The sequence below is a fragment of the Thermobia domestica genome, chromosome 16, assembly GCF_964235325.1.
Source record: "Thermobia domestica chromosome 16, izTheDome1.hap1.1, whole genome shotgun sequence".
In the NCBI taxonomy this organism is placed as follows: Eukaryota; Metazoa; Arthropoda; class Insecta; order Zygentoma; family Lepismatidae; genus Thermobia; species Thermobia domestica.
In genome coordinates, this window is record NC_137469.1 from 135,522,280 (window position 1) to 135,549,041 (window position 26,762).

Sequence of the window (26,762 nt, forward strand, 5' to 3'; positions counted from 1 at the left end):
TCGACAGCGAGGGCGAGGACAAGTTTCGGCAGCGAGGGCGAGGGTGCGTGAGGACGAGGACAAGCTTCGATGCCGAGGGTGAGGGTGGCGAGGACAAGCTTCGATGGCGAGGGTGAGGGTGCGCGAGGGCGAGGACAAGTTTTGGCCGCGAGGGCGAGGGTGCGCGAGCGGCGTGGACAAGCTTCGACGGTGAGGGCGAGGGTGTGCGAGGGCGAGGACAAGTTTCGACAGTGAGGGTGAGGGCGCGCGAGGGCGATGGACAATTCCCACCCAACCAGGTACATTCTAGGAACGTGCCATTTAAGTTCCATATGTACCGTTTACGTACCTGGTACTTGAAACATGTACATTTCATATGCATAGCACGTGTCGCTAGGTACGTGCCTTTCGAGGAATTTCTGACACTTGAAAGGTACTTTTACATGCTTCACTGGAATATGAGGAATGTGAATGGCACATACCCCATGTACCATGGCATGGTTGTGCGTTTGCTTCGTATTGCGACTAGGGTTGCCAATTTAGCCACTTTGTGACGAGATCTGGCCATTTTGAGAACGTCGTTAGTCACATAATTTCCAAAGAGCCAATAGTGGCTTTTTAGCCATATGCTTTTCACTTCTATAGCCACTTTCTGAGTTTAGCCACATTGTAATATATTGTGTGTGTCATTTTGCAATTTTCTGACGTTTGATGCGTTCTCTAGGTTGTAACATTCTAAACCCCACTGGCAGAATTGTCCTCATAAAATTAGCATTGATGGTTATATTGTGACGTTACACAGCAGAGAATTAGTTCAAAACCTGTACGTTAAAACTAGACGTTAAATAAAATTTTCGGGAAGACGTAAGTTTAAGTATAAACTAACTCCTTAAAGAAATTCAGCCCGATAATATAGACATCCTTCAGGAAATGGTTATCCTTCCTTTTCCATTATTATTTGGCTATGAAACAAATGCCGGAGACATATACAACCGCTATATACAACAGTGTGGTGTTGGAATGTGTAATGATTAGGATGTGATGTTTTATTTTATTTTTTTGAAAGTTCAACACTTCCAATGTACCCGTAAAAATGTACTAAAGAAATAGTGCCCATGTTTTTTAAATATTCAATTAGAACTGGACAATCTACATGAAATTTGCAATCGATCAGTGAAAACGTCATCTTTCTAGAGCCTGTAGTTTCTGAGATCTCATTGTCGAGAAACATATATGTGTATTTTAAAAGAGCTCCAAAGATGGCAGCACAATTCATTTGCATGTATGTCGGAGAAGGCTTACTAAAGGCAAAGGCCTTTGAACAATAATTTAAAAGGATAAACTTTGTGAAAAATATTTATTTCAGTAATTTATTTAAACTACACTCTTTTAAAAATATTTGTCTTTGTTATAAACGTGAAATTACAAATAACCGTAAATCAAAGGTTTGAATGCTAAGATTATAGGTTAGAGCTCGGTCGCTCGTAAATGTTACTGTAGTATTTTAATAGATAGTTAAATTGCCACACAGATGCCGGAGGAGGGCATATATTTTCAGAGTTAGTTGCTTGGCTTTTTTTAAAAGTACAAGCTTCTAAATTCGAACGTAAAAATGAAGCATTAAGGTTTTAGTACTCGCACCCCCAGTTGCATAGCACTGCCCTAAGGAACATTACTGACATGCTTAGTACATTCCTGGCACATGCCAATGCCAAGTAAATGTGTCAAGTATATACACGGTACGTGATATACACATAATAGATACATTCCTCGGTATGTGTCATGCACGTACTTTTGGGCGGAAGTAACCTTATTCCTTACATGTGTATTTCACATGATTGCTCTATTCACGTACCTATCATGTACATTCCAATGTACCTCGAGGAACATTCTTTACACATGATCAGTATGTACTTGTGTTGGGTGGGTTCCATTCGCGAGGGCGAGGTCCAACTGCTACTGCGAGGGTGAGGGTGAGTGAGGTCGAAGTAAAATGAACATCTATGCATAGAAGACTCCGCGCCGTCGAAAAGCTATGGAAAGCCTGTCAGGAGTGACTGCGGCTTGACATAACTACACTGCTGCCAGTCTTCTACAGTGGAAACTTCGCAATTGACCAGATGTAGGGCTACCAAATAGCAAAATTTTATTCTATTATAAAACTTTACCATGGTTTAATAATGTGAAACCAACTCACTTGTTTATGAATACGAATAGCTAAAATGTAACATTTTCTATCGATGAATTTGCAAACGTGTACGATTAAATTTGCTTCCCAGATTCTCTGATTGACATCAGCAGATTTTCTTTTATCTATGTGATCATTTGAAAGACAAGAATTACTAAATACGAATCTACATTACCTTTGTGTAGCAATGACTAAGGAGTTTAACATTGTCGGAATTGATTCCTGTGAGGATGTTGAAGTAAACCGTCAAGCTTGCATTAACGTATTCAGGTTTCGTTGATGGCATCATGAAGACACACAGTTTCCTTTACTGTGTTTCACTACTGCATTAAAAACTCTATTTAAATATTTTTATTATCCATTAACCATTAACTTAAACCTAAGTCTATGTACAAAATAAAGTTAGTCATTTTTTTTACAATTATACAAATACTTGTGCCATCATATATAACACAAACAAAGCCATGACGGTCACTTTGTCTTAAGTGTCATTATACTCGTAAGCATGTGTCAAACTGGCGTGATGTATCAAGCAGAAACAGAACACACTACACAGAATATACTAGATCAGCGTTTCCCAACTGGTGTGCCGCAAATTGCTCGCTGGTGTGCCGCGAGGAAATCGAAAGAAAATTATTAATTCTATAGCAATCAAATTGCAAGACATAGGAAAAATGTATATTTGTATTTCACATTACTATGAACCTGTCGATGTGAAGAATAACCGAGGTTTGAAGCTCCAGCACTCACACCAAGACATTGCATCATTCTGGATTTCTCTCTGGAGAAAACATCCAGCTATTTCTACAAAGGCTGTGAAAGTTTGCATTCTCTTTTCTACGTCTTACTTAGGTGAAGTAGGATTTTCTACACTAAACACAATCAAGTGTAAGGTCACAACTGTAAACTCCGGAAAACGATATGAGAGTGTGTTTGTCAACTATCCATCCACAATTGAAGAAGATTGTGAAAGAACATCAAGCTCAAGTTGCACATTAATTTTGAATCGTGAATCAACGTGTTTTAATTATTTTTTCAAAAATTGTAACTTTCAATAGATATTATTGAAAAACTATTCATTACTAATATTATTGAACAAATCTAATCTTCATATAATATTTAAGAATTGTAACGTATATTAACCATGTTAATAAATTCTAAGTTTCATACTGTGTTACTTCTCTGGACATTTTTAATGTTGAGAGTAAGTGTTGCTATCATTTTTATGACCATCATTGGTTCTTTATTGTTGCAAACTATTCCGTAACTTGAAATTTTAATATAATCCTTTCGACAAAGCAAACATGTATGCAGGTTACCTAAATTTGTGTTTTAACAGTACGAGAAATTTGTTTGTTCGTTCGTTCTTGAGTGATCTTCCTTCTTAGTGAAAGGTTGGATACAGTTTTCGAAAGAGAAAGTTTATTTTTAATAACCTGAATCCTGTATTTCATTGTAATTGGTTTCTATTTTTAAATTACAAGGAAAAAGAAGTATAATGATTTACCACGGGGAAAACTAGTGATCGAGCTTTCTTCTCTGTGAGGAGATCAGTAATCAGAAAAAAAAAGAATTACCACGGTATTTTATATTTACAAATAATAATATCTATGAGTGTGCCGCGAGAATTCAAGTTGTACCCATAGTGTGCACCAAGTTGAAAAAGGTTGAGAAACGCTGCACTAGACTCTCGCTAATCTAGCCCTCAGTAACCCTCCACAACACGTGCACAATGAATTATCGTGCGCATGAGCAACAATGCTTAGTTAAACAATGCTTTGTATACTGTACGTATTCGAAATTGTAGCATTCTTCACAATTCGGTTGCGTGATAAAGCATGCCACCGTCTCCACCAATCATTGCGACAGTTTAAAATTAGGGACATGTTTCATAGTGACTGATACTACTCAAGGACTAAGTTTTCTATGAAAATTAATATATATTTGGATTTAATAAAGTATATCCTCTATGTTTTAAAATTATATCCTTCGATTCAATAAAGTACAGTACACTATATCTCCTATGTTTTCAAAATAAATAAAAAACGAGATAAATAAATAAATAAAATAAATGTCAGATACTCAATAATCCGGCACCCATATGTGCCAGGAATGGCCGGATTAGCGAGAGGCTAGTGTACAGGTATCTGTATACAGCGTCCGTAAAGTTATTGTGCACTATCAATTAATGCTTCTTTGTAAGTATGATATGAGCTGTGAATCAAATTATATATATATATATATATATATATATATATATATATATATATATATATATATATATATATATATATATATTTATATATATATATAAAGCTTCTGCCTTGCTACACTGATGTACAGAAATGTTTGTACATCTAAACAAGTCCATTTAACATCTTTTAATACAAATCATATCCCAAATTGTGTCTCAGTGCACAGAAACTTTTCGAACACCTGTAAAATACTAGGGTGAAAGCATTTTCATAAAACAAACTTGAATTTTTTAAATTAGTTACTCACAGTTTTGAAAAGATTTAATAACAAATTGGGCATGAATTTTCTTCTTGCTTCTATACTTTGTCCCTTATACTCCGTTGTCATGGGAAACTTAAGGTTCAAAATATCGTTTAAGTAACACAAGTTATTCGCGGTATATACATCAGTGATAAGGCTCAAAAATAACTCTTCTTTCTGCTGTCTTGTCATTGCTTGGTCCAAGTTAAACATACTTTCCAAAATGTATTTAAGAGTGGAAAACGCCATCCCCATTTGGCTTCTCTTGACGAGACAAGTGGATGTTTTGATTCCACACTTTCGAGATTGCATGATCAGAGCATCAAAAAACCTTGTCTTCCCAATACGAGATCCACCCTCATATACAAGTATTGTTGGAATCTCTTTCTTGGCTTGTCTCTTATGGACGTCCTGCATTTTTTTTAAAGTATCAACGTACACTTTTATCGCATCTTCACGATCCAGCAAAGGATATGTTGATAATCTTGGCTCTGAAGAGCTAAAAACGTAAAATAAATAGGATAGAAACGAATTTATAAAAAAAAAAAAAAAAAAAATTCGATCAAGTCCTTATGTTTACGTAATACTATATTGTAGGTCTTACGGCGTATTTTTGAAACACAGATTAACGAAACAAAAATTTAAGAAAAAGTACAGCATATAAAATAAAACGGATCATGATTTAAGAGGATGTGGAGCGAATATGGAGAGAATCGACGTTTAGGTACGTACTATAATAATAGATTTCTAGTTTTTGTTTGTAAAGCGTACACAACACAACATATAGAAAATTTATTACCATTTAGAAAATCCTCTATTTTACATATAATAATTGAACAGTTTGTCAGGGTTATTTCCGTCACAAATTGTAAGTTTTTCTATAAATCTGTTTAACACAGCCAAAGGCTCAAAGCAGTATTATCCTCCAAACGAGAAGAATTGGTACAGAAATGAATGTTACATTTGACATTCCTATTATCACTACGGTCTCTATTACTAGACAATTTAGTGATATGTTTAGAAATAGCACCAGTTGACCTATAAAATCCCGTATGATCCTTATTAACAGGGACCTCAGAAGATATTGAATCCACTTCTCCCGTAAAGTCTTGTAACTTTTTCCCTAACCGTCAATTGTGTGGATAGGATCGACGTTTATTTTAAAATTTATAGTTTTAATTTATGTTACAAGAACAAAATCAACAATTTAGATAAAAATGTGTATAAATAGTAAAGTATTGAAAGGAAATATTGAAAGTTTAGTTCAGATTACTTCTAGAACATTTCTGCATATTGAGAATTGCAATATTGAAATTTAATTAGAGTGTAATTCAAATGCAATTGTAAACTGGAAAAACAATGTGGTAGTTTCATATTGCTTCTTACGCCGCAGTGTTTTCAGTCATTAAGTACCTTGAATATGCTATTATTAACTTCTGAATTTATTACTAATAATAATCAGGGCCCGGATCTTGTTGACCTATAATTTTCTAAAAAGTGACCTATAAAAAGACACTAAAATTCCTGTAAAATGACCCTAAAATTCACAAAAATTTACCTTAAAATTTGCGTTTTTTAAAAACGTTTATTTCGTTAAACATTGACTATTTTAAAAATATCTATTAGATTTTAATTAACGTTTCTCACTCATATTCTCAACGTTTTGTTTCAGTTAGTTGCAGTCCATTGATCATTTATGTCCACTGATCAGTCCATTGTACGGCATTGTATATACATACTGAATGCGTCAATTCACTCCCGAGTTGAAACTAGGAAGCACTCTTAAACAATAAAAGTTTGCAAGTGTAGACTACTTGAAAATAATAGATAAAAACTCGGTTTAAAATCCTTGTACGCCTTCTAATCCATTTTTAGTTATTCACGTGATCACATCCTTTGTGGGGAACAACCCAAAACTATCTGTTTGGCCACCTACCAACCCCCACCTTTCGTCATCCCGCTACAGCTTTGTTTTCATTAGCTTGTTAAGAATGCAGTTTTCCCACCCCAATAATCAGGAAGCATAAAAGGAGATGATTTAACTTCGTCTTTTTCACATCCGTAAACAGTGTTCATTTTAAGATTCACTTATGTAGAAGAAAAAGAATAAAAATGCCATAAGTGGGCTAAAAGTGACCTTAAAATAGTGAAATATGACCTAAAACTTCAAAATGGCAAAAAGTGACCAAAAGTTGACCCTAAAAATATATAATTTTAGAACCTAGAGTTGATGGATAACGTTTTTATTTGAACTTGCCTTGTCCTATACGCAACAGAAAAAAGTTGACTTGTCAACAAAATCCGGGCCCTGATAATAAGAATAAGACTAACATTAAGGATAATAGTCAAAGAGTTGATACTTAGTAGAAGTAAAATCAGTTTAGTATAGACGCACAATTAGATTCGAGTCATACAAGAACTAGATCTTAAAATCAATAGCTCCCAATCAATGTCAAAACACTAGGTACATTTGTTCTATTTTCGAGAAGAGGTTTTAAGGTCTGAATATCCTAGAAATCACGAAATCTATTCGTTTCAGCATTTTTGTAGTTTCGTTTCCCCCAATCGTAAATACTGCTTACTTTTCTGTATTCTATGTGGGAGAAATGCAAACCTCTCTAGCTATATGTATATATCAACAATAATCGTTTTTTCTGTTAGTGCCGAGACTTCTTCATCCGTATTTTCAGGGATGAATTCAGGGGGTAGCCCAGGGGGAATCTCCCCCGAAGAAAATTCATTCCCCCCAGAATTTCAGTCACAAAATGTAGAAATTACTTCACCCAATTATTTGCTTTTCTTTCCGTGCACGTGCAGACAAAATCCGATCTCTCAATATACATATAAATGACGCAGCCCATTCTATATAAATATTAAACATGTAACATCTAAGATAGAATACCAAATAGTCAATAAAACTTGTGTGTCTTAACGCTATGAGCGAGTTTGGCAGAACATGAAATTGTTATCTGTTAAAGAAAGGTTTGTATTTTAGTAGGTACTATACTCTCGCCCTATATTATATATTAGTAGGTAGCACTAGCACAGATTGAGATAGGAAAGGAAAGATAGGGAAGATCTTTCGATCATTCCATATAATCTCTGATGTCAACAGACTTCAGTTCTTGAAAATGTACAGTTCTTGCATTATTTGAAATAGAGCGCCTAAATCCCATTTTTCGCATCGGAAGTAACAGACGTAAATGTGTTTTACGATTGTTAAAGTAAACACACCTTTCTTTAACTAAAAATAAATCAATTAAAGGGTGAGATTCAGAGGGCGTCATTTAGAGGGATCAGGGAGGAACAGTTATCCCTCCTGGGTTAGAGATTTATATAGTATTTATCAATATAATAGTAGTATATAAGTGAAAGATTGCTATTGAAGGTTACGAACATCCTGCTCAGTGCCGTGCCATGGGGGAGGGGCAAGCGGTTCGACGGCCCCGGGAGCCGAAGTAAGGGGCGCAAAATTCGGGAGGAAAAAAGAAAAGAAGGCAAGGAAAAAGAGAAGAATAAAACACATGTGCACATGTGGGCATATGCACATATATATAAAATGAAAGGAAAAAAGTAATAAAAAGTGCTCAAAATCAAGGAAAAGCAGGGTTTACTTTTTAAAATTTTCTCATCTTTCGCGGCTGGTCTGTTTACCTGTCATATGTACGGGGGTGCCGTCGTATACTCTCGCCCCAAGCGCTGATTTTCCACGACACGGGCACTAATCCTACTGAAGATTTCGTAAACTAAACTATTGATGTGTATGCAGTGAAAGAAACCAATGCCATTATGCTTGATTTAGAATCAGAAGTGTGAGAAAGAATGATAACTTTTTGTTAAGATTAGGGATGCGTTCGAGTCGAGTCGAGACAGAATTTTCCTGACAAAATTCGAGTCGAGACACAACTCTTCCAATGGAAAAATATATATTTTTCGAGTCGAGACATCACTTTTACAGCATATTTGCATCACTTTTGCAGTCTCAAATCTTGTCTCGTGCGCATCCCTAGTTAAGATATCCCTGTGTATGTTTGTTTTAGGAGCAAAAATATTTGAGTTAATTTAAATCTTTTTAAAAACTTCTACATTAGTAACAAACAGTAACTACTGAATATAAGAAATAATAAGAAAAGTAGGTACTGTAAATAGCCTGTAAAGTTTAGTCTAAAATATTTTTGCCAGTCTTTATTTAATGTTTTAGATAAAATTAAACAATTGTTTTTTTAAATTAGAATCTCACATTGAATATATATCAGTAATTAATTTCAATATTAGGTAAGATGTGCATGTGAATGGAATTGTTAAATATGCTGCTTTCTTGCAAAAAATACAGAAAAGCAACTCTCCCTCCCGAGGAGTTCGCATTCCCCCCCGGGTGAAAATGTCTGAATTCAACACTGCGTATTTTAACATATAAATCATCACTTAAGCTTGGACTGTCCTAATTTAAAGATATTCCATCAAAACTCATCATCTCAGAGAAAGGAATAAGGGTACACAGAGATTTTCATTAGATAACATAACATATTATGCTTTTAAATGCAGTAAAAATCGGTAACTTCTTTCTCTAACAATTCAATTTGTGTCGCAATATCGATAGCCTTATGCATTCGTAAGTCGGGCACTCAAAGCAACTTCATGCATGTGACCTCATTAACAATGCCACATACAATTTGATCCCTCTAAACAACATCGTTAAATGCATCAAATTGACACCTATTTGTTTGAGTTTTTAATTGTGAGATGTAATTGTGATTTGGTTTACTCACTTTGTGCTTTAAATTATGAAATTTGTCGCGTTCCACGATAAAGTCTGTTGGCTTCTGAAAATACTTTAGTAATAGGTCCTTAATGGCTTCGAATTCCAACTGAGGAACCTATAATATAAATTAAATAACAAACTTCCTTTTCTAACGGTAGGTCGTTTGCCATAAAAGATTGCTCACGTCGTTTGAGGTATGCTTCAACATTCGTCTCGTCTGTACTTATGGGTTCCAAATGAGAGATTCATTTACACTGCAATCGTTTACCTCCTTCGTGGGTTTGGCTAACAATCGTCGCCACTTTTGTTACTAATAACAATACAATATATGCCACTCTGACTCTGGTAATTTAGACTTGTTCACAACTAGTAAGAAAACATCTTGCACTAATATTTTCCTTAAACCTTAGGTTACGGCAACTAGAAGTACTACGGAAATCCAACTACAGTACTAGAAATCAATTTATGACTACTTTAATCGGTAACCCATATTCCTTATATTCATTAATTACAGCACTTAACGTCTATCTTCCTACTACAGGGTGCTTTTTAAAACTCTTGGGTTTCATTTGGGTCTCAAATGTCTAATTGAAGTCCGATTTTCATGCGGTTTCTGGCAAATGATCAAGGAAGGAGTGAGATTTATAGAAGTATGTTTATCGGTTTAAATTCATCAGGCTAATATCGACCACACCTCAAGAAAACCAGTAATTATTCGCCAGTGTACCTTGCAATTGGAATGAGGTGTGGTGCAGTATGGAGATTTGAGTTTTCTTCGTTAAATGGCGACCTCGCAAAGGTCAATAAGAAACAGGAAACTTGGCCGTTGTATTGGGAATTATGCTGTACAGTTCTATGCTATTGTGTGAGTATGATCGGACACAGTGAGAATTCTTTGCTTTTTTGACACATGAGTTTGTTGCTAAAAGTTATTGGTGAACGGAACCTGTTGTTGCTACGCAAAGGGAATTTAGAAACAAATTTGCATCATGTTCTGCTCCAGACGGGAACAATATGGTCACTAGTGAATAAATTGGAAGAAACAGAATTGCTTCTGAGTGAGGCAGGGAAGCATCGGACCCCGCAGGCGGGTGTTATGAAAGATGTCAGTTTCGACTCCGTAGGTCGCCCAAGAAATCTCTCCGTCGTTCGTCGCAATAAACCAGCTATACATATTCAATGTGATTTATGGGAATTACCACTAACACTTAATTCGTATTCTCACTAACACTTAATTTGTATTCTGCAATTTCGCTTCAAAAATTCAAAACCTCATTTCAGTTGTACGGTACACTGGCGAATATTTGCTGCTTTTCTTGAGGTATTGTCGATATTACCCCGGATGAATTTAAACCAGTAAACATAGTGCCCTAAATTTCCCATTCTTCCTTGATCATTTGCCATAAACCGCATGAAAATCGGACTTCAATTAGAAAATGTAAACCCAAATAAAATCCGTGAGTTTTTTTTAAAGTCACCCTATATAAACGATAAAAACCACGTGATCAATATCCACTATACCAACTTGTTTAGCATATGTAATACACTATATCTGTATACCAACTTGAGTCAACTTGTTAATTTGATAACATAACTAATAATACAAATTATTTACGACTTTTCCTTATTTCTGGTCGGATTGTGGCGCTAAGCATTCAGTCGTTCAATGTCAATCCCATTAACTATTACCATATATAAACACCCGTGTCTTCATCTGAATCTCTCTTCTTGCTTAAATCTAATCGCTTATAAGTTTCAGCACCTAAGGTTATTAAGACTATTCATGGCTTTGGATTGATTATTTTAACAAAAGAAACACTGACCAAAGCTTAAAACCCACTTTATTTTAAATTATAATTTGTAACTGTTTCGGATATCTAGCATATCCTTCTTCAGACACTATCGAAAATAAATGAAAATACAGACATATATATAGCCATTGTTATGACAAAGTCTAAATTCTTTAACCTTCATATAGGTATTGTAAACGCATTTAAAATTTTGGGTCGTTTGGGGCACCATTTAAAATTATTCAATAGATCTAATTTTTCTCCTGGCTTAATTTTGTCCCATATGGAACCATTTTAGGGGGTGATTCCAAGGAAATTCCTAAATTTATTTTTCCCCATATAAATAAGGACCACCCTAATATAAATATAAATATATATATATATATATATATATATATATATATATATATATATATATATATATATATATATATATATATATTATATATATGTCACAATTAACTCAAATGACTGAAGTGGAATTGAACTCAAAAACGTAGCCGGGATATGGAAAAGTTTAAAGATGAGAATTTAAAAACAGATTCATTCGGAACTTCGAAGAAAATTATTTAAATTAAGAAGACATAGACACTGCAACTAACGAGCCATTCACTTCGAACTGGAGGTCTGCACGGGCTCGGGCCTACCCCGCGGGCCTAAGAACGACCCGGCCCGAAGGCCGGACTCGGGTCTACAAAATGTATATCACTTCGGGGCCGGGCCGAGCTCGGGCTATAAAATTTCAAATATATAGATCTAACCATATTTCTCAGGCCTCTTCGGGCCTGACTTTGTAAATGTATTGTTCAACGATATTTATTGGACCGTTCTTTCTGGAGAACTTTTCAAAGCATAACTGCAAAAGTAAACCTTTAATTGCTGTAAATAAAAATACAATTTTGTGTTAATTATTAAGCTTCTGTAATTATTTCAGAGCTTATTTATTCTGGGCTTATTATTCTGTAATTATTCTGGGCTTATTTCGGGCTCACTTGATTATCACACGAGCTCGGGCCGGCCTCGGGTCTAAATGCTAAAACATATTTCGGACTCGGGTCGAGCCTCACATTATAAATTCACGGGCCGGCCAGTGCAGACCTCTACTTCGAACTTCATGAGCGTAAGATAAGTGTATAATATCCTGAAGCGAGCAGAGCTAAGAAGATGAAGTTACAGAGGGAATGTTGAAAATTCAGGAGATGACAATAAATACGTAAAACATGAAATAAAAAGAACAATGGATTGAATTAGAAGATTATGAGAGCTATAAATGTCTGAGGAAAGAAAATAAAACAAGTGACTAGTTTTCGGTACCTTAATATTTACTAATAATCCAGGCTCCGTCCATAAGAGCTGTAGAAAAATTGGGGATGACAGCAGATCTCTTCAGAACCTGTTAGATGGTGATAAAACAATAAAAAAATCGAAGGTAACACTTCCGCAACTGGGGCCTTCATTGCGAAATTCGATATTCAAGATGCCAGCGCGCCAAGTACCAAATTATATTTAAACTGGGATATCTTCTCACAGAAACAAGCTAGAAACTTCGTTCTTGTATCAAATTAAAGAAAATGGATAGTAAAAGTAAGAAACCTGGGTATATTGTTTACATGTTGCAGCAATATTTAAATATAGCGGTCAATTGGGCCAAAAATGAGTTTTTCCCGCTTCTTTCTCTTCGTTTCATTACAAATAGCTATGAAGCTATTACAAACATGAAAACGCAACCCAAAATAATTAAAGGAGCATAATGTTAGTTTTCTATTGTTACTAATTTCTTTAGTATATCTTAAAAAATGACGGAGCTAATTAAGTTTAAGTGGCGCAGGGTGTAGCGTTTTTGGACTGCTTAACAAATTACGGGAACAACACTCACTCCGCGCAAAACTTTCGAAGCTATTACTTTTCAACAAATTAAAATAATCCATTCATTTTATCGGTAAATTAAAGGTAATAGGTTACTGTGTCACGGGAAATGAAATAATAAATGTTATTACATTTATCAAGTATTATTATTTGCACGTTTGTTCATATAGTATGTAGTTCATGTAATTATTATTCTGTTTTATTTTACAGACTCTGATGTGGACAGTGGAATAATAAAAATTCATAGTTAGCACTAATCTCCTAAAAATTACTACAGAAAACCTGTTTGGCATCTCCCTATCCCGGGAGTTCCCTTCCTCTGTATCCATGTTGGACGTAAATGCCTGCATCATTTGCCAGAATTGTGACAAATCTTCCGGTAAGACAACATCGTGTATGCACAGCAATGAAAAACTTCCAGAGCCTACTTGTACACTTAAACCAGTCTTCAATGCCCGTAGTATGTGACGAAGGGGTGTATCACATTGCTGCCGAAATTCAACTTACGAGCAATGAATTTCCAAACATTGTCCTCATGCTAGGATCATTCCACATGACAAAAGTCCTTCTGGCCTGCATAGGAAAGTATATTTCTGGTAGTGGTTTGGAGTCTCTTCATAGAAAATTCTGTTTTTGGGCCCAAAGTGACGGAGTGTATTCTAAAGGGAACTAACTATGTTAGGACCAGTGAGAGGCATGAATATATTTGCAGATGTTGTGTTTATGCTAAAGTGGAAGACTTTCCTGGAAGAAGAAGATGAATATTATACGTCTCTCATCCAGCAGTTCGTTGACACTATGACTATTATGAAAGAAAGGCAAGCTGAACGTGCTTCCTATCAGTTCATGGAGTTGGTCAGTAATTCAGAAGAAATATCGAAGGCTTTGCAGAACTTTTCAGAGAAACTCTGCTCAATTTCAGAGCTGTGTCGCTACCTTGAACAGTTTCTACATCTGGTATTTCTGCTGAGAAGCCTTATAAGAGCTGACCGAGAAGGAGACTAGCCGCTGCATCTATACACTGTACAGCAGTTACTTCCGGTATTCATGGCATTCAATCTAATTAATTACCTGCGGTGGGCGTCCCTCTATCTTGAGCAAATGAAGAATTTGGAGACTCAACACCCAGAAATAAATGCTCAGTTCATGAATGGTCACTTCGTAGTCAGAAGAACGAACAAATATTTAGCGCAGTTAGAGCTGATATGGCACTTGAACAGACTATAAATAGATCTAAGAAATCATCGGGAGGAATTGTGGGTCAGACGCGCAGAAAGAACTATATTAAGGAGTGGGAACTGTCATACCACGAAGTTCTTTCAATACGTCAAACCTTCAGTCAGATTCTTGGTATATCACAAACAGACTATGACTTGCAAATTCATCATGAATTCCTTGGAATGTAGGTGATGAAGTTTGTAACTGTATTAACAGGATGGTAGAATTTATGGAGCGCAGAGAAAATCCGTACAAGGTACACAGTCCTGTGAAGTTGCACCATTTCATGTCGAATGAAGTACTAGAATCTGATGCAGAAGAAATCCTGAATTGGCTTACACGAGGCCATGGAGCTTATGTGGCATTCCGAAATGAGCGTTTTTTGTACAAAACAACTCCGTTGTCGAAGACCACTCACAGATGAAAACTTCCACAATTCCGTCAACAAAAAAAAGTAGTGTCATCTTCCATTTCTTCCAAGATGTCACCTGTCAAATCGCTAGCTTCTGCGCAGAGACTGGTAAATATCGCTAAGGAGAGAGGGCTAGTGTTAGATGATATATTGCGATATAACCTGTGCCACTCCACCACATTGCTGGACAATTTGGGTGCAACCACCAAGCCAAACAAATCAGAACTAATGTCTACTTTGCAGAAGTTGTTGGAACCGTCTGAGTACACCTTTAAAGACCATTCACCAATGAATACAGCAATTATTGTTGATGTCATGAACCAACTTCGTAAAACTCGAGTGAAAGGTTTGCAAACATTTGCTGATCTGTTTGATGTATTCCTCAGGAGCTGTAGCAGTGTTTGCACATGCACCCGCGAGGATTTTGTGTTTGATAGCTATCTAACTACCTCAGTGAAAAATGTGGAAAGACAGAGAAGGGTAACCGCCTCACTTATGCTAAAAACAAATCTGTCACCTACCACATCCATACCGGTACAAATGGACAGATTTTGGGCTTCCTCGGAAAACGAAATTCAAGATGTCTTAAAAGACTACCTCTGCACAAAAGCAAAGTCAATTCCCTTTGAAATGTATATGAGTGGTTTACTACTTGAAAATGGTGAAACTCCTGCTATATCTGTCACTTCCTCTTCAAATGTTCCAAAATTCCACGAAGAGTTAAAAAGGCCAATAGAAGAAGCAGATTTAAGAATAATTCTTCACATCGAGCATTGTGTCAGGAAAAATATTCAACGTATTGTAGTGATTTCCAATGACACAGATGTTCTTGTATATCTGCTACATTATTTCTCAACCTTTGAAATCCAAGGATTGGCAGAACTATGGATGAGAAAATCTGCATCAGAAATTATTCCTATCCATATACTTTCTAAAAGAGGAGGTCCTCTTAGTGAAGTCATTATTGCCACCCATTATCTTACAGGCTCCAATGTCACAAGTAAAATAGGTATAAAATCAGCAGCTATTAAAGCAGATCCTGTTAAATTGCTTCAAAACTTCGGAAAACAGAAGTCTGAAGAGCCCAAAGACTTTGAGAATGCAGGAAAGTACCTTGTTCAAGTTATCAAATGCGGGAGTTCTTCGAAATCATTTGAAGAACTTCGAAAAGAACAGATTACGCACTCAAAAACGGCAAATTTGTTAACTATTCCGCCCACAAGCTCTTTTCTTAGAAGTCACTTGCAAATGTCATTCTTCATGGTACACACTTGTTAACTGTGCTTGAAGGAAGTGCCCCTCTCAATCCTTTGGAATATGGCTGGCAGCTTGACGAAGATAACTCACTAGTTCCTAGTGCCACACTCAACTGTTTGCCAGAACATGTTATAAGTGTATGTGGATGTAAAAGTTGCGGAACAAGAAGGTGTAAGTGTCGAAAACGTGATGTAGATTATGTTTCCTACTGCAAATGTGCTGGTTCGTGTGTGGATATGTATTTAAGTTCATAGCAAAAGAATGTGATGTAAACAAATTGAGAACGTAGAACAATGGACAGTAGTATTCCATATTAAAATACGTAGAAAAAATACCAAGGAAGTAATTGAAAATATTACACAAAAGTATATTTTTTCCCCTAGTTTCCATAGGTGATTAACTACAAAACACATTTTACCATTATTTGCAATATATTTCATTATTGTTACTTTTAGTTGTATAGAATTGTTCACATCCTTTTACTAGTTTGAGAATTTATTTTTTTGTCTGTAATTTTATTTAGTATTCCAAAAAAACAATTTAGGCCTATGAAAAATAATTACATTAAGATTCATTTCTAGAAAATTATCTCTTCTTATTTTAATAACTTTACGGCGTTGAGTGTGAGTAGTTTTATTTCTCAATTTACAAGAAATATACAAGTATTGCTCTCAAGCACTAGCTAAAATATTTGGAAAATTTAAATATTATTTTGAGTATTTATGTTGTGTCAGTAATTTTACATTATATTCTGAAAATAAATATGTAAATATTCTCTAAAGCACACCTAAATTCATACGTTTGTAAAAATATTGAAACTAAAAAAAAAACTTTACGTTAAATATTAGTAGCTCTCACAACAACATATCATGCTATCATTAAATCAAAGTAAATTCTCATGAGATCAGAGTCTGTAAAATAAAACAGAATAATAATTACATGAACTACATACTATATGAACAAACGTGTAAATAATAATACTTGACAAATGCAATAACATTATTATTTCATTTCTCACAACACAGCAACCTATTACCTTTAATTTACTTATAAAATAAATGGACTATTTTAATTTGTTGAAAAGTAATAGCTTCGAAAGTTTTGCGCGGAGTGAATGTTGTTCCCGTAATTTGTTAAGCAGTCCAAACACGCTACACTCTGCGCCACTTAAACTTAATTAGCTTCGTCATTTTTTAAGATATACTAAAGAAATTAGTAACAATAGAAAGCTAACATTATGCTTTTTTAATTATTTAGGGTGGGTTGCGTTTCCATGTTTGTAATAGCTTCATAGCTATTTGTCATGAAATGAAGAGAAAGAAGCGGGAAAAACTCAATTTTGGCCTAATTGACCGCTATTTTTAAATATTGCGGCAACATGTAAACAATATACCCAGGTTTCTTACTTTTACTATCCATTTTCTTTAATTTGATACAAGAACGAAGTTTCTAGCTTGTTTCTGTGAGAAGATATCCCAGTTTAAATATAATTTGGTACTTGGCGCGCTGGCATCTTGAATATCGAATTTCGCAATGAAGGCCCCAGTTGCGGAAGTGTTACCTTCGATTTTTTTTATTGTTTAATCACCATCTAACATTTTCTGAAGAGATCTGCAGTCATCCCCAATTTTTCTACAGCTCTTATGGACAGAGCCTAGACTATAACGAGGATTTGAAAAGTAAATGGTAAATTAAAAGGTGATTATGAATACAATGATGATGAGAAATATATTATAGGGTCCCTGAAAGAAGAGTTACGAAAAAGACTTATTAAATGTTGAGTATTACATGTTATGCAGCAAAATTGTGGATATGTTGTTTGTTCGTGAGTTTTCGGGGTTCTTCCGTTTCGTTTCCTCCTACATACAACAACCACCAGATCTTCCATATTCGTCAATCATTCACCTTATTTTGGCTAAAGAGAATAACGTAATAGGTTGTTAAATTCAAACATGCCATTTTTCATAAATTTCAAGGTTGAGAAGAATAAAAAACAAATTTAATTATACATTTTACATCGCATTGTAATCACTACAACTTCAACATCATTAACATGAAAGAAATTTGTTAAAATAATGATATTAAATTCTGTGAATAGACATTAAGTGAATATGCATGTAATGCTAGCTTCTTCACTACCAAAAGAGTAAGTGCCATGATGTAAATGTAGTTCTTTCAAATTAAAATGTTCATGATATGTTTAATGTACACAATATATCAGTTTAACGTCCTACAAATATTCACCGAGGCTAAGGGAGACGGTGATGAAGAGATCGATGGTAATGGTGGAATAAAGGAATATAATTAAAATTAATATGAATGTATATGAAGGTATTAACTTCTATATATTATATATATTTATACGTATATGACAAATTTCTCAACCATGTATTTGTTAATTGTGAGAAACCATCCAAAAAAAAAACCGTTCTATAAAATTGATTAATCGAGTAGTCAGAAAAGCATTGAGCTCCTTCCATACGAAATAGCATTAATGTCGCAAATCTCATGGTATATAAGTCACAGCGAGTTAGGTATTACGTCATTTGACAGGTAACAGTTGAAGCTAGTAGATCTGTGAAAAGTGTTGGAATTCTTAGAATCAGATGGAAAGTATTCCGCACTGAAGATGAGTAAAATTTCGCTTCATTTTATGATTTTATTTAAATTAAAGTGCAAATGAGACCCAGGCCCGTGAAGAAGCTTGAGTTGTTTATAAATATAGTGCAAATTATGGATGCATCAAAATGCCTTCGACAAAGTTCACTTCCAAATATCTAGGATCAATATTAACAGACTAAAACCATATGCACGAAGAAATTGAAAGTCGACTGAAAGCAGGGAATTCGTGTTATTATTCAGTTCAAAATCTTTTGTCGTCACATCTTCTGTCGAGGAATTCGAAGCTTAAAATATAGTATGTAAGACGACAATCATGCCTGTTGTTCTCTATAGTTGCGAAACATGGTCACTTACTCCGAGGAAGGAACGTAGACTGAAACATTTGAGAATAAAATCATGAGACGAATATTCGGACCCAAGAGGAACGGGAATGGAGAATGGAGGAAACTTCATAACTAGAAACTGCATAATTTATATATTTTATCAAACATTGTTAGGGTCATAAAGTCTAGGAGGTCAGGTGGGCAGGTCACATAGCCAGAATGGAAAGAAGTAGAAACGATTTCAAAGTTTTAACCGGAAGACGAGTTCAGAAAACGTCCATTAGGAAGACCTAGCCACGGATGGGAGAATAATATTAAGATGGATCTCGCAGAAACAGGAGTACAAAATAGGAACTGGATTCAGTTGGCTAAGGACAGAAGTCAATGGAGAGCTTTTGTAAACATAGGCCATAAAATTACTTAGTTAGCCATAGATAATATATATTATCAATAACAACAGCTAAAAGGTGGTTCAGTCGCTTTCGTTCTGGAAATTTCGATTTCCAAAATGCTACTCGCAATAGGCTACCAATCACAGTGAAAGTAAATATTATTGCAAAATGGAACTAAACCAGCATGTAAGTAGTCATGACATCGCCGATGACCTAAACACCCATCACCAAACAGTGCTAAAGCATTTGGACAAAGTTGGCTACAAAAAGAAGCTCGACATATGGATGCCACATGATCTGACTCACGAACATTTACTCGATCGAATTTCTCGTGTGTGATACAACAACATGTAATCCATATTTAAAGTAGATTGTGTAATGACTTTACTATCTTTGAACATCTACTGGAATGTAATCACTCGAGACATTTATAAAGTGATTGATTGCGAGTAATGGAAAATAGATAGCCTTCGACAAAAATGTGTGAAAACAGTCGTGGTTGAAGTGGGGAGAAGCTCCACAGTGTATGGAAAAGCCCACTGACATAATGCTCTGCGTTTGAAGGAATTGAAAGGACATTTATGTCACACAATCTGCTATCTCTGGGCAGAACGGTAGACTCGGACCTTTACTGTCAACAGTTAGCCCTAAGCACCTAGTAATTCATTCAAAAGAAACAGCCACAACTTGTCATCAGAAAGGGTGTTGTATACCACGCTGACAACACCAGACGGTATAAAATTTTAATAACCCGTCAGAAATAGAGAACTTGGCTGGGAAGATTTAATACATCTGTTGTATGATAACTATGCCTCTTGTTCTATATGGTTCCAAAACGTGATCGCTAACTCTGAAGGAAGAGAGTAGACTGAAATTTTTTGAGAGCAAGATCCTGAGACGAATACTCGGACCCAAGAGGAATGGGAATGGGGAATGGCGGATAACGTGGAACTACATAATTTATACGGTTTACCAAACATGTTAGGGTCATCAAATGTAAGAGACATAGGTGGGCAGGTGATGTAGCCAGAATGGAAGAAAGTAGGAAAGCTTTCGAAGTCTTAACTGGAAGACCATCGGAAAATAAATATTAGGAAGACCTAGGCGCAGATGGGAGGATACTATTAAGATGGATCTCGCAGAGATAAGAATACAAAATAGAAACGGGACACAGTTGTCTAAGGATAGAAGTCAGTGGAGAGCTTTTGTGAACGCGGCAATGAACCTCCGGGTTCCATAGGCAACAGAGTTAGTTACAGGACCGGATTTAAAGGGGTGCAAAGGTGCATGTGCATCCCGCCCCTCTGGTTGTAAATATACACTACCTAAAGTGAGAAGCTAGCAGTAAGTTTTGCAAAATCAATAGTTTCAGTCAATTCTCTGAAGGTTGAAGGAAAAGAATTCATCGAGAGCAGATACTTAGCATTTCCAGGGCAACTCCTCATTCACACCACAGATGCCTAAAAGCATTTTAAAAACTCAAATTTAATTCAAATGTACTGGCTGTTATTTGATGCCCCCCGCTCAGAAAATCCTGGATCCGGCCCTGGTTAGTTAGTGCTATAACCCAAACCAGCCCCTGTAAGATTATAATTTGTTTCGGTCCCTATAGAACCCTCTGAATGATGTAAAGTTAGTTTCAAAGGAAGCCTGTGAAAACCACGTACCATATTTTTTTTACCACTAGTCACAGAAGTTCTTTAGCGACGGTTTAATGATGTAGCCGGTGAAATGGCAGATCAGCAAACAAAATGGTGCATATTTGATTGTACTTACAAATCATAATAAAAGTGTTTCAAAGTTTGAACCCAAAAGGATATAACTTTGTCAATTTGGCGATTGTTTTCGTTTCGAAAGATCTAAAATACCAATTTTATTGTTTCTGAGAGTCCTTGCATTTATATTTTCATATTTGTTTTCTTCATACCAACGTAATTTTCATTCCATTCATAAACGGCTTCATGAATTTTAGTAATATTTCAAAATCTGTGTATTAGTTTTCTATCTGTAGGAGGTTCTTTTTCCAATATTAAAAAAGAACTTACAGTTGACTTTAAATTATATTTCTAAACAATATTACTGAGAATACTGAGAGTAATGGAATACCTAATCATTCTAATAACCTACTTCCTATTTTTGAGTTTGATGATGACAGCCATTAAACGCATTTTATTGTTGGTACACAATATGGTAGAACTGAGTTTCTATTATATCATCATCACTTAATTTAATGAAATAAGTGTTCTGAAAGTAAAACCAATTCCCTGTCCGTATCAAAGTGTCCTTTTTAAAACTCCTTTAACTTTTGTTTCTCTAGATTCATATTTATCGTCAATCCATATGCCTATCGACTGATTTTGCTCTAAGCAAAAGGGAAAGTACGATAATCATAAAAATGAATACTTACTCTTCTGTGATAGTATATTCATAAATAGGCCCAACGGAATCTAAACCTTTGAGTGCCTTATTTTCTTGCAAGATAAAGTGCTCATATGCAAGTTGGGAGTTAAGACAAGTTTGGTGATCACAACTGACCTTTCCTTCATACGCAACCATCAAACGAGCCGCTTTATTCACGGAACCACCCAATACTGTGTACTCTTTACGATGAATATGGCCAACTACTCCGCAGTATGCAGCGCCTGCAGTAGAAGAAAATTATATGAAAAGTAAATAAATATATAACTTAATAATTATAACTTAACGATTATGTAGTACTGTAACCTTACTAGAGTACTTTTGTTTTATCTTGACACATTTCCCGCCAATGCACTTGGTAGGCTTTTAAAGTATTTTCTGCTAGCACTCACGTGAACGTTTTAATTCAATAGACGTCTTATTGGTTTCGTCGTGTAGGTGACGTTAGTTGTCAGCCAGCCCATCAAATGATGTCATTGTGCTTTGGCGGGTATTTCAAGTGCTTAGTTGCCACACGCGGATAAGTGTTTTACAGTGATTTGTGAGTGGTTTGGCATTTTGCTGTGTTTTCTAGCGTATTGTAACTCTCGACTTAACCATGGCGTGGCAACAACACGTTGCAGACAGATCAATCCCTTAGGCGGGAAGCGTACCAAGATATACGTACTCTAACGTGTATACTTTTAAAGATATCTTTCAGCGCAAAATATATATGACTCAGTTGGATATAAAATCCTAACTACATATTCTCCTACAGAGAATTCAACCAAAGTCTCATATCAAAGGTAAATAGTATATTAAACATTTATTAACAATGAAGCTCTATGACAATATGTAAGCTAAGAAAAATAATAATTTACACGCTTGTTGTAGGAAACAGAAAAATGGTCTAGTTATAACATCAAACATCAAAATTCGTGTCAATTTATTCTCATATTAGATGACCATTAGATTTCACAACTAGTTCATCACATACATAACAGCATAGAAGAAAATATAGGTAATATTGTTGAAAAATTCAATTACTAGATGATATTATAGCAAGAAATTTTAAGTTTTCATTTTTCTTTTTTCTTTAAGTTAAACTACCTTCTAAATTACCTGTCGATAATTGTAGGAGTTTAATTTACATAACAAATTTTAATTTTTCAATTGGAAGAAGCATTTTAATATAGTTATAATTATACATGTTGTCCATAGGGATACTGTGTACTATGAGCGCGTGCTTCTCTAGGTAAGTAATGTATGACTTGTAAATCAAGTTATGTACGTGTATGTATCCTAAGGAAGATTTTCTTTATACTAACATGCAGAGCGTTTGCAGACATGGTTATACATCCGAAGAGATCCCTTTTTAACATCTTTTATTCAAAGGATTTCCAAGCCGTGTTACTTTCAGTACACAGAAACTACCCCAACATACTGTAGTTATAACTGGGCATCGGATTTTTATGCACTTAAAATTCATCAAATACACTATGATGCAGCTATGCTGTTAAATATGTTAAAATATGTATTTAATATGCACTAATAATTCAATAAAGAGAGTATTTTCAAACATGCAGCAAAATGATGACAGTTTTGTAGATGAAATTTACACTAAAATCGAAAGTGTAGTTTGCATTTCACAGACTTCTCTTCACACTGTATTTTTATAATAGTTGTCCTATTACTTACAATTTGTATTTTTCTAATTTTTTAAGACACATACTATTGTGGGGTTAAAATGAACACAATGATATGAGAACACGATCTCGAGTCTTTCTTCACAATTGTGTTTTAAACAGGATTGTAAATGAACGCGATTATTTAAGCTAGCTCACTAGAGCACGTTCGTTTTTCGTGACTTTTATCATGAGTTAACACGTTTTGAAAATGTGAGCGTTTAGATGAGTTTAACTCGAAATATAGGTGAATTTGAGCGTAAAACACGCCCAATTTCACATTCAACACCGGTTATTGTTTTCACAAACTTATATAATCGTCCATTTGTACACTTGCTGTTGTCCGATCTCTGAGAAGAGACTTGTCATTTATTTGTCATTTAAAAAAGGATGCAGGTTAGTGAGGTTAGCGCTAGCAATAGCTCGAGGCGACTAAAAATGCATCCATTTCAAGGGATATTTGTTTAGTTGGCGGAATTTATCGTATTTTCGTTAAGTATAAAAATCATCTTGCTATTTTAAAATATCAACTATTTTTTGAATTTCTCCATGTAACAGCCCAAAAGCAGTAGGACAAGATATTTGACATTTTTTTCCTTTTCTTTATTATCCATTTCCTCATTTGCATTTCCTTGTTATCCAGAATGAGCTACTACGGGTAATGCTTGTGGTTTGTCTAGAAGAAATAACACGAAATTAACGAAGTTGATTTAATGGTTATTACAGGTTTGGTTATTGTTTTTTTTTTCTGTACATAGTAAAGGTCAAACCACTAGGTTTTTGAATTTTGTTTCGCCATCAAAGCATGATGCTGAAACATTAGTTTCTTATTTGCTTACAGAATTGAAAAATCAAATGTTAGGTCTCCATGAAAACTCACCAAAATTAATTGCACAAACTTATGACGGAACTTTTCTTGTCTTTTTATATATATATATATATATATATATATATATATATATATATATATATATATATATATAGTGAGGAGCGGAATAATAATTGAAGAAACTTTACCCAATGCTGAACACATACATAGTTATGCTCATCAAGTCAATTTCGTCCTGAACAATAGAAATATAACAGTTCTCTTTTCTCATGTAAATACCTTTGCACATTTTTATCTGATAGTCCACAGAGAACCGCAATTTTTTGTTCAGTACTTCAGAAACGGTTACCTTGAGCAAGTAATATTCGTTGGAATTTTATTTATATAACTGTGAATCATGAATTTTATCATCCAGTGCACGAATAAGATACTAACGATGGATAAGATTTTTAAAAAAAGTGCAAATACAATCCACCAGGCTGATGGCGTAAAAAAGAAAAAAAAAAAGAAAAACTTTTCAGTCACCACTTCAGCTTTTGAATATATTACTTAGCAAAATAATGTCGTTTGTAGAAATTTTGTTTGGGCAGCTTCAAAAAAGAAAAATCGATCCTTCTTCTGCACAACAGGCGATCTTAAACCTCGAAAGAAACATTAATGCAATAATAATTCAAATTGATGACGACAGGAACAAGAGAATGGAATCTACAAAGAAAGAATCAAAAAATGAAGAAAAGTGACAGTACAAAATGGCATAGAGAAGCAAAGAAGTATGCGATCCCACAATTTGAGAAGCTGAAACCCGGTTTAAGTTCACAGGACATTTTATGGCAGCCAGGGGTAAAAGTGGATCTCAAAAAGGAAGAGGGACGCATGAAGTCTCGCAGTTCCCCATGCCTACCTTTGTCCATTGTAGTTTTTTTTTAGAAAGTGGGGGACGCCATAAATATTTTCTGGAAGTGGGGGGATGGGGCCCCCGCGTTCCCCCTCACTTTTACCCCCGATGGCAGCAATGTTCTTTGGACCAGATATGTTTCCACAAGTTGTTTTAAATTTTCCTACATAAACTGTAAATAAAATGTGTTTAACTTACAGATTTTTTAAATATAATATTAATGTTTGGCACGAACTGTCACGATGAGAATGGACACGATCAGAAACTTCTCATCTCATGCTTAAAACTAGTACTAACAATAACTTAAATTTTCGGTTGATTGTCTTAAGCGTTTGAAGTCCGCATCAAAGAGTGTAGTTTAGTCAAATCAGTTTATAATTTAATTTTATACAAAAACCGTCTGCAAGAGCGATACATTCTGATTGTCTGCATACCTGTAGTAACTCCAACAGAAGCTTGTGTTACTCCTTTAACTGTTATCAGAGCTTGTCGAATTCTGAAAGCACAATATAACGCATTCTTACTTTCTACTTCATTCTTGTAGCCTCGCAGACCGAAGACCAAAAGGAACATAAGATCTTTATCAAACATTGATAATTTATTCACACATCCTTTACTTTTTCGTGCAATCCTGTTAAAGAAAAAGAAAGAACATTTTAGTGACCAATTTTAAATAAAGTCTACTTTCTAGCACCAATGTGATACATTTATTTATGATAATGTGGACAAATTATTTAGAGGAACTGTACCAAACCCGGGCCCGGGTCCATAAAGCGGGCCCCCTCAATAGTTGCTCCGGGTATTGGCGTAGAATCCTAGAAATAAGCTGAATTTTAGTTTACCGTTACTGTTGCATGCAGCACTAGTTCCTGTGTTGATCAGTTAATCCTTTGTTCTGCAATCAACATCTGACGAGTTTTCATGCAGTGGAAAGTTTTGAAGCTCCGACGAGCAAGCATTGTTTTCCATAGTTAGTAAAGAGATAAGTGACCCAACTATTTATTTATTTAATCTTAATGGTAAGAGGTATGTTCTATGTAATTAGCTAGTAATTTAGACGTAGGAGTGACAAATTATTTGCAGCGAAAGTAGAAACATGTATGGTCGTAAAGTGGGCCCCCTTGTCAATCCTAAAGCGAGCCCCTACTATGTTGTGCAAAAGTAAAAGATAAGTTTCATACCAAATTCTCATGATTCGTGCAATTTATTTACAATTTTCAAGAAGACCAAAATGCCCAAAACAAAGCCGAAACTAGTAACATAATATCGTGGTCGAGGGCATGATAGTGTCAAGTCATTATCAAGATCCTATGATTCAGGAAAGTAAAAGACACCACCGAAGATGAAAGAAAGAACCAAGGAAGACGATTTTGATTGTGGCTCAATCTCTGATATAAGGAAGCATCAACAATATTCTCAACTTTAAACGTTCCACCGGAGAAAACATCGTCCACGGATGACGATGCCACCTGCATGTTCTGCAATGAAAATTTTTCGAGTGATACGAGAGTTGAACTCTGGATCCATTGTGTCATGTGCTCTTAGTGGGACCATGTAGATTGTGAGAAGACTGACAAAGTCATTTATATTTGTGACTTTTGCCAGTAGAAATCTTAACTTTGTGAAACATTTCATTTATCACGTTTAATTT

The 26,762-nt window shown here is 35.2% G+C and overlaps 1 protein-coding gene across 2 annotated transcripts in view; it reads right to left on the reverse strand.

Moving 5' to 3' along the window:
• The window catches only part of LOC145673438 (adenylate cyclase type 10-like), a 545,310-nt gene that overhangs the window by 370,141 nt on the left and 148,407 nt on the right, over window positions 1–26,762 (reverse strand). For both annotated transcript variants that reach the window (XR_014128769.1, XM_081743142.1), the window contains exons 10-12: window positions 25,546–25,742; window positions 21,713–21,947; window positions 4,670–5,162 (exon numbers count right to left, since the gene is read on the reverse strand). Coding sequence is in view for 1 of the 2 variants with exons in the window: in XM_081743142.1 (XP_081599268.1) it covers window positions 4,670–5,162; window positions 21,713–21,947; window positions 25,546–25,742 (925 nt within the window). In the remaining variant the exon portion in view is untranslated. The remainder of the gene's footprint in view (window positions 1–4,669; window positions 5,163–21,712; window positions 21,948–25,545; window positions 25,743–26,762) is intronic.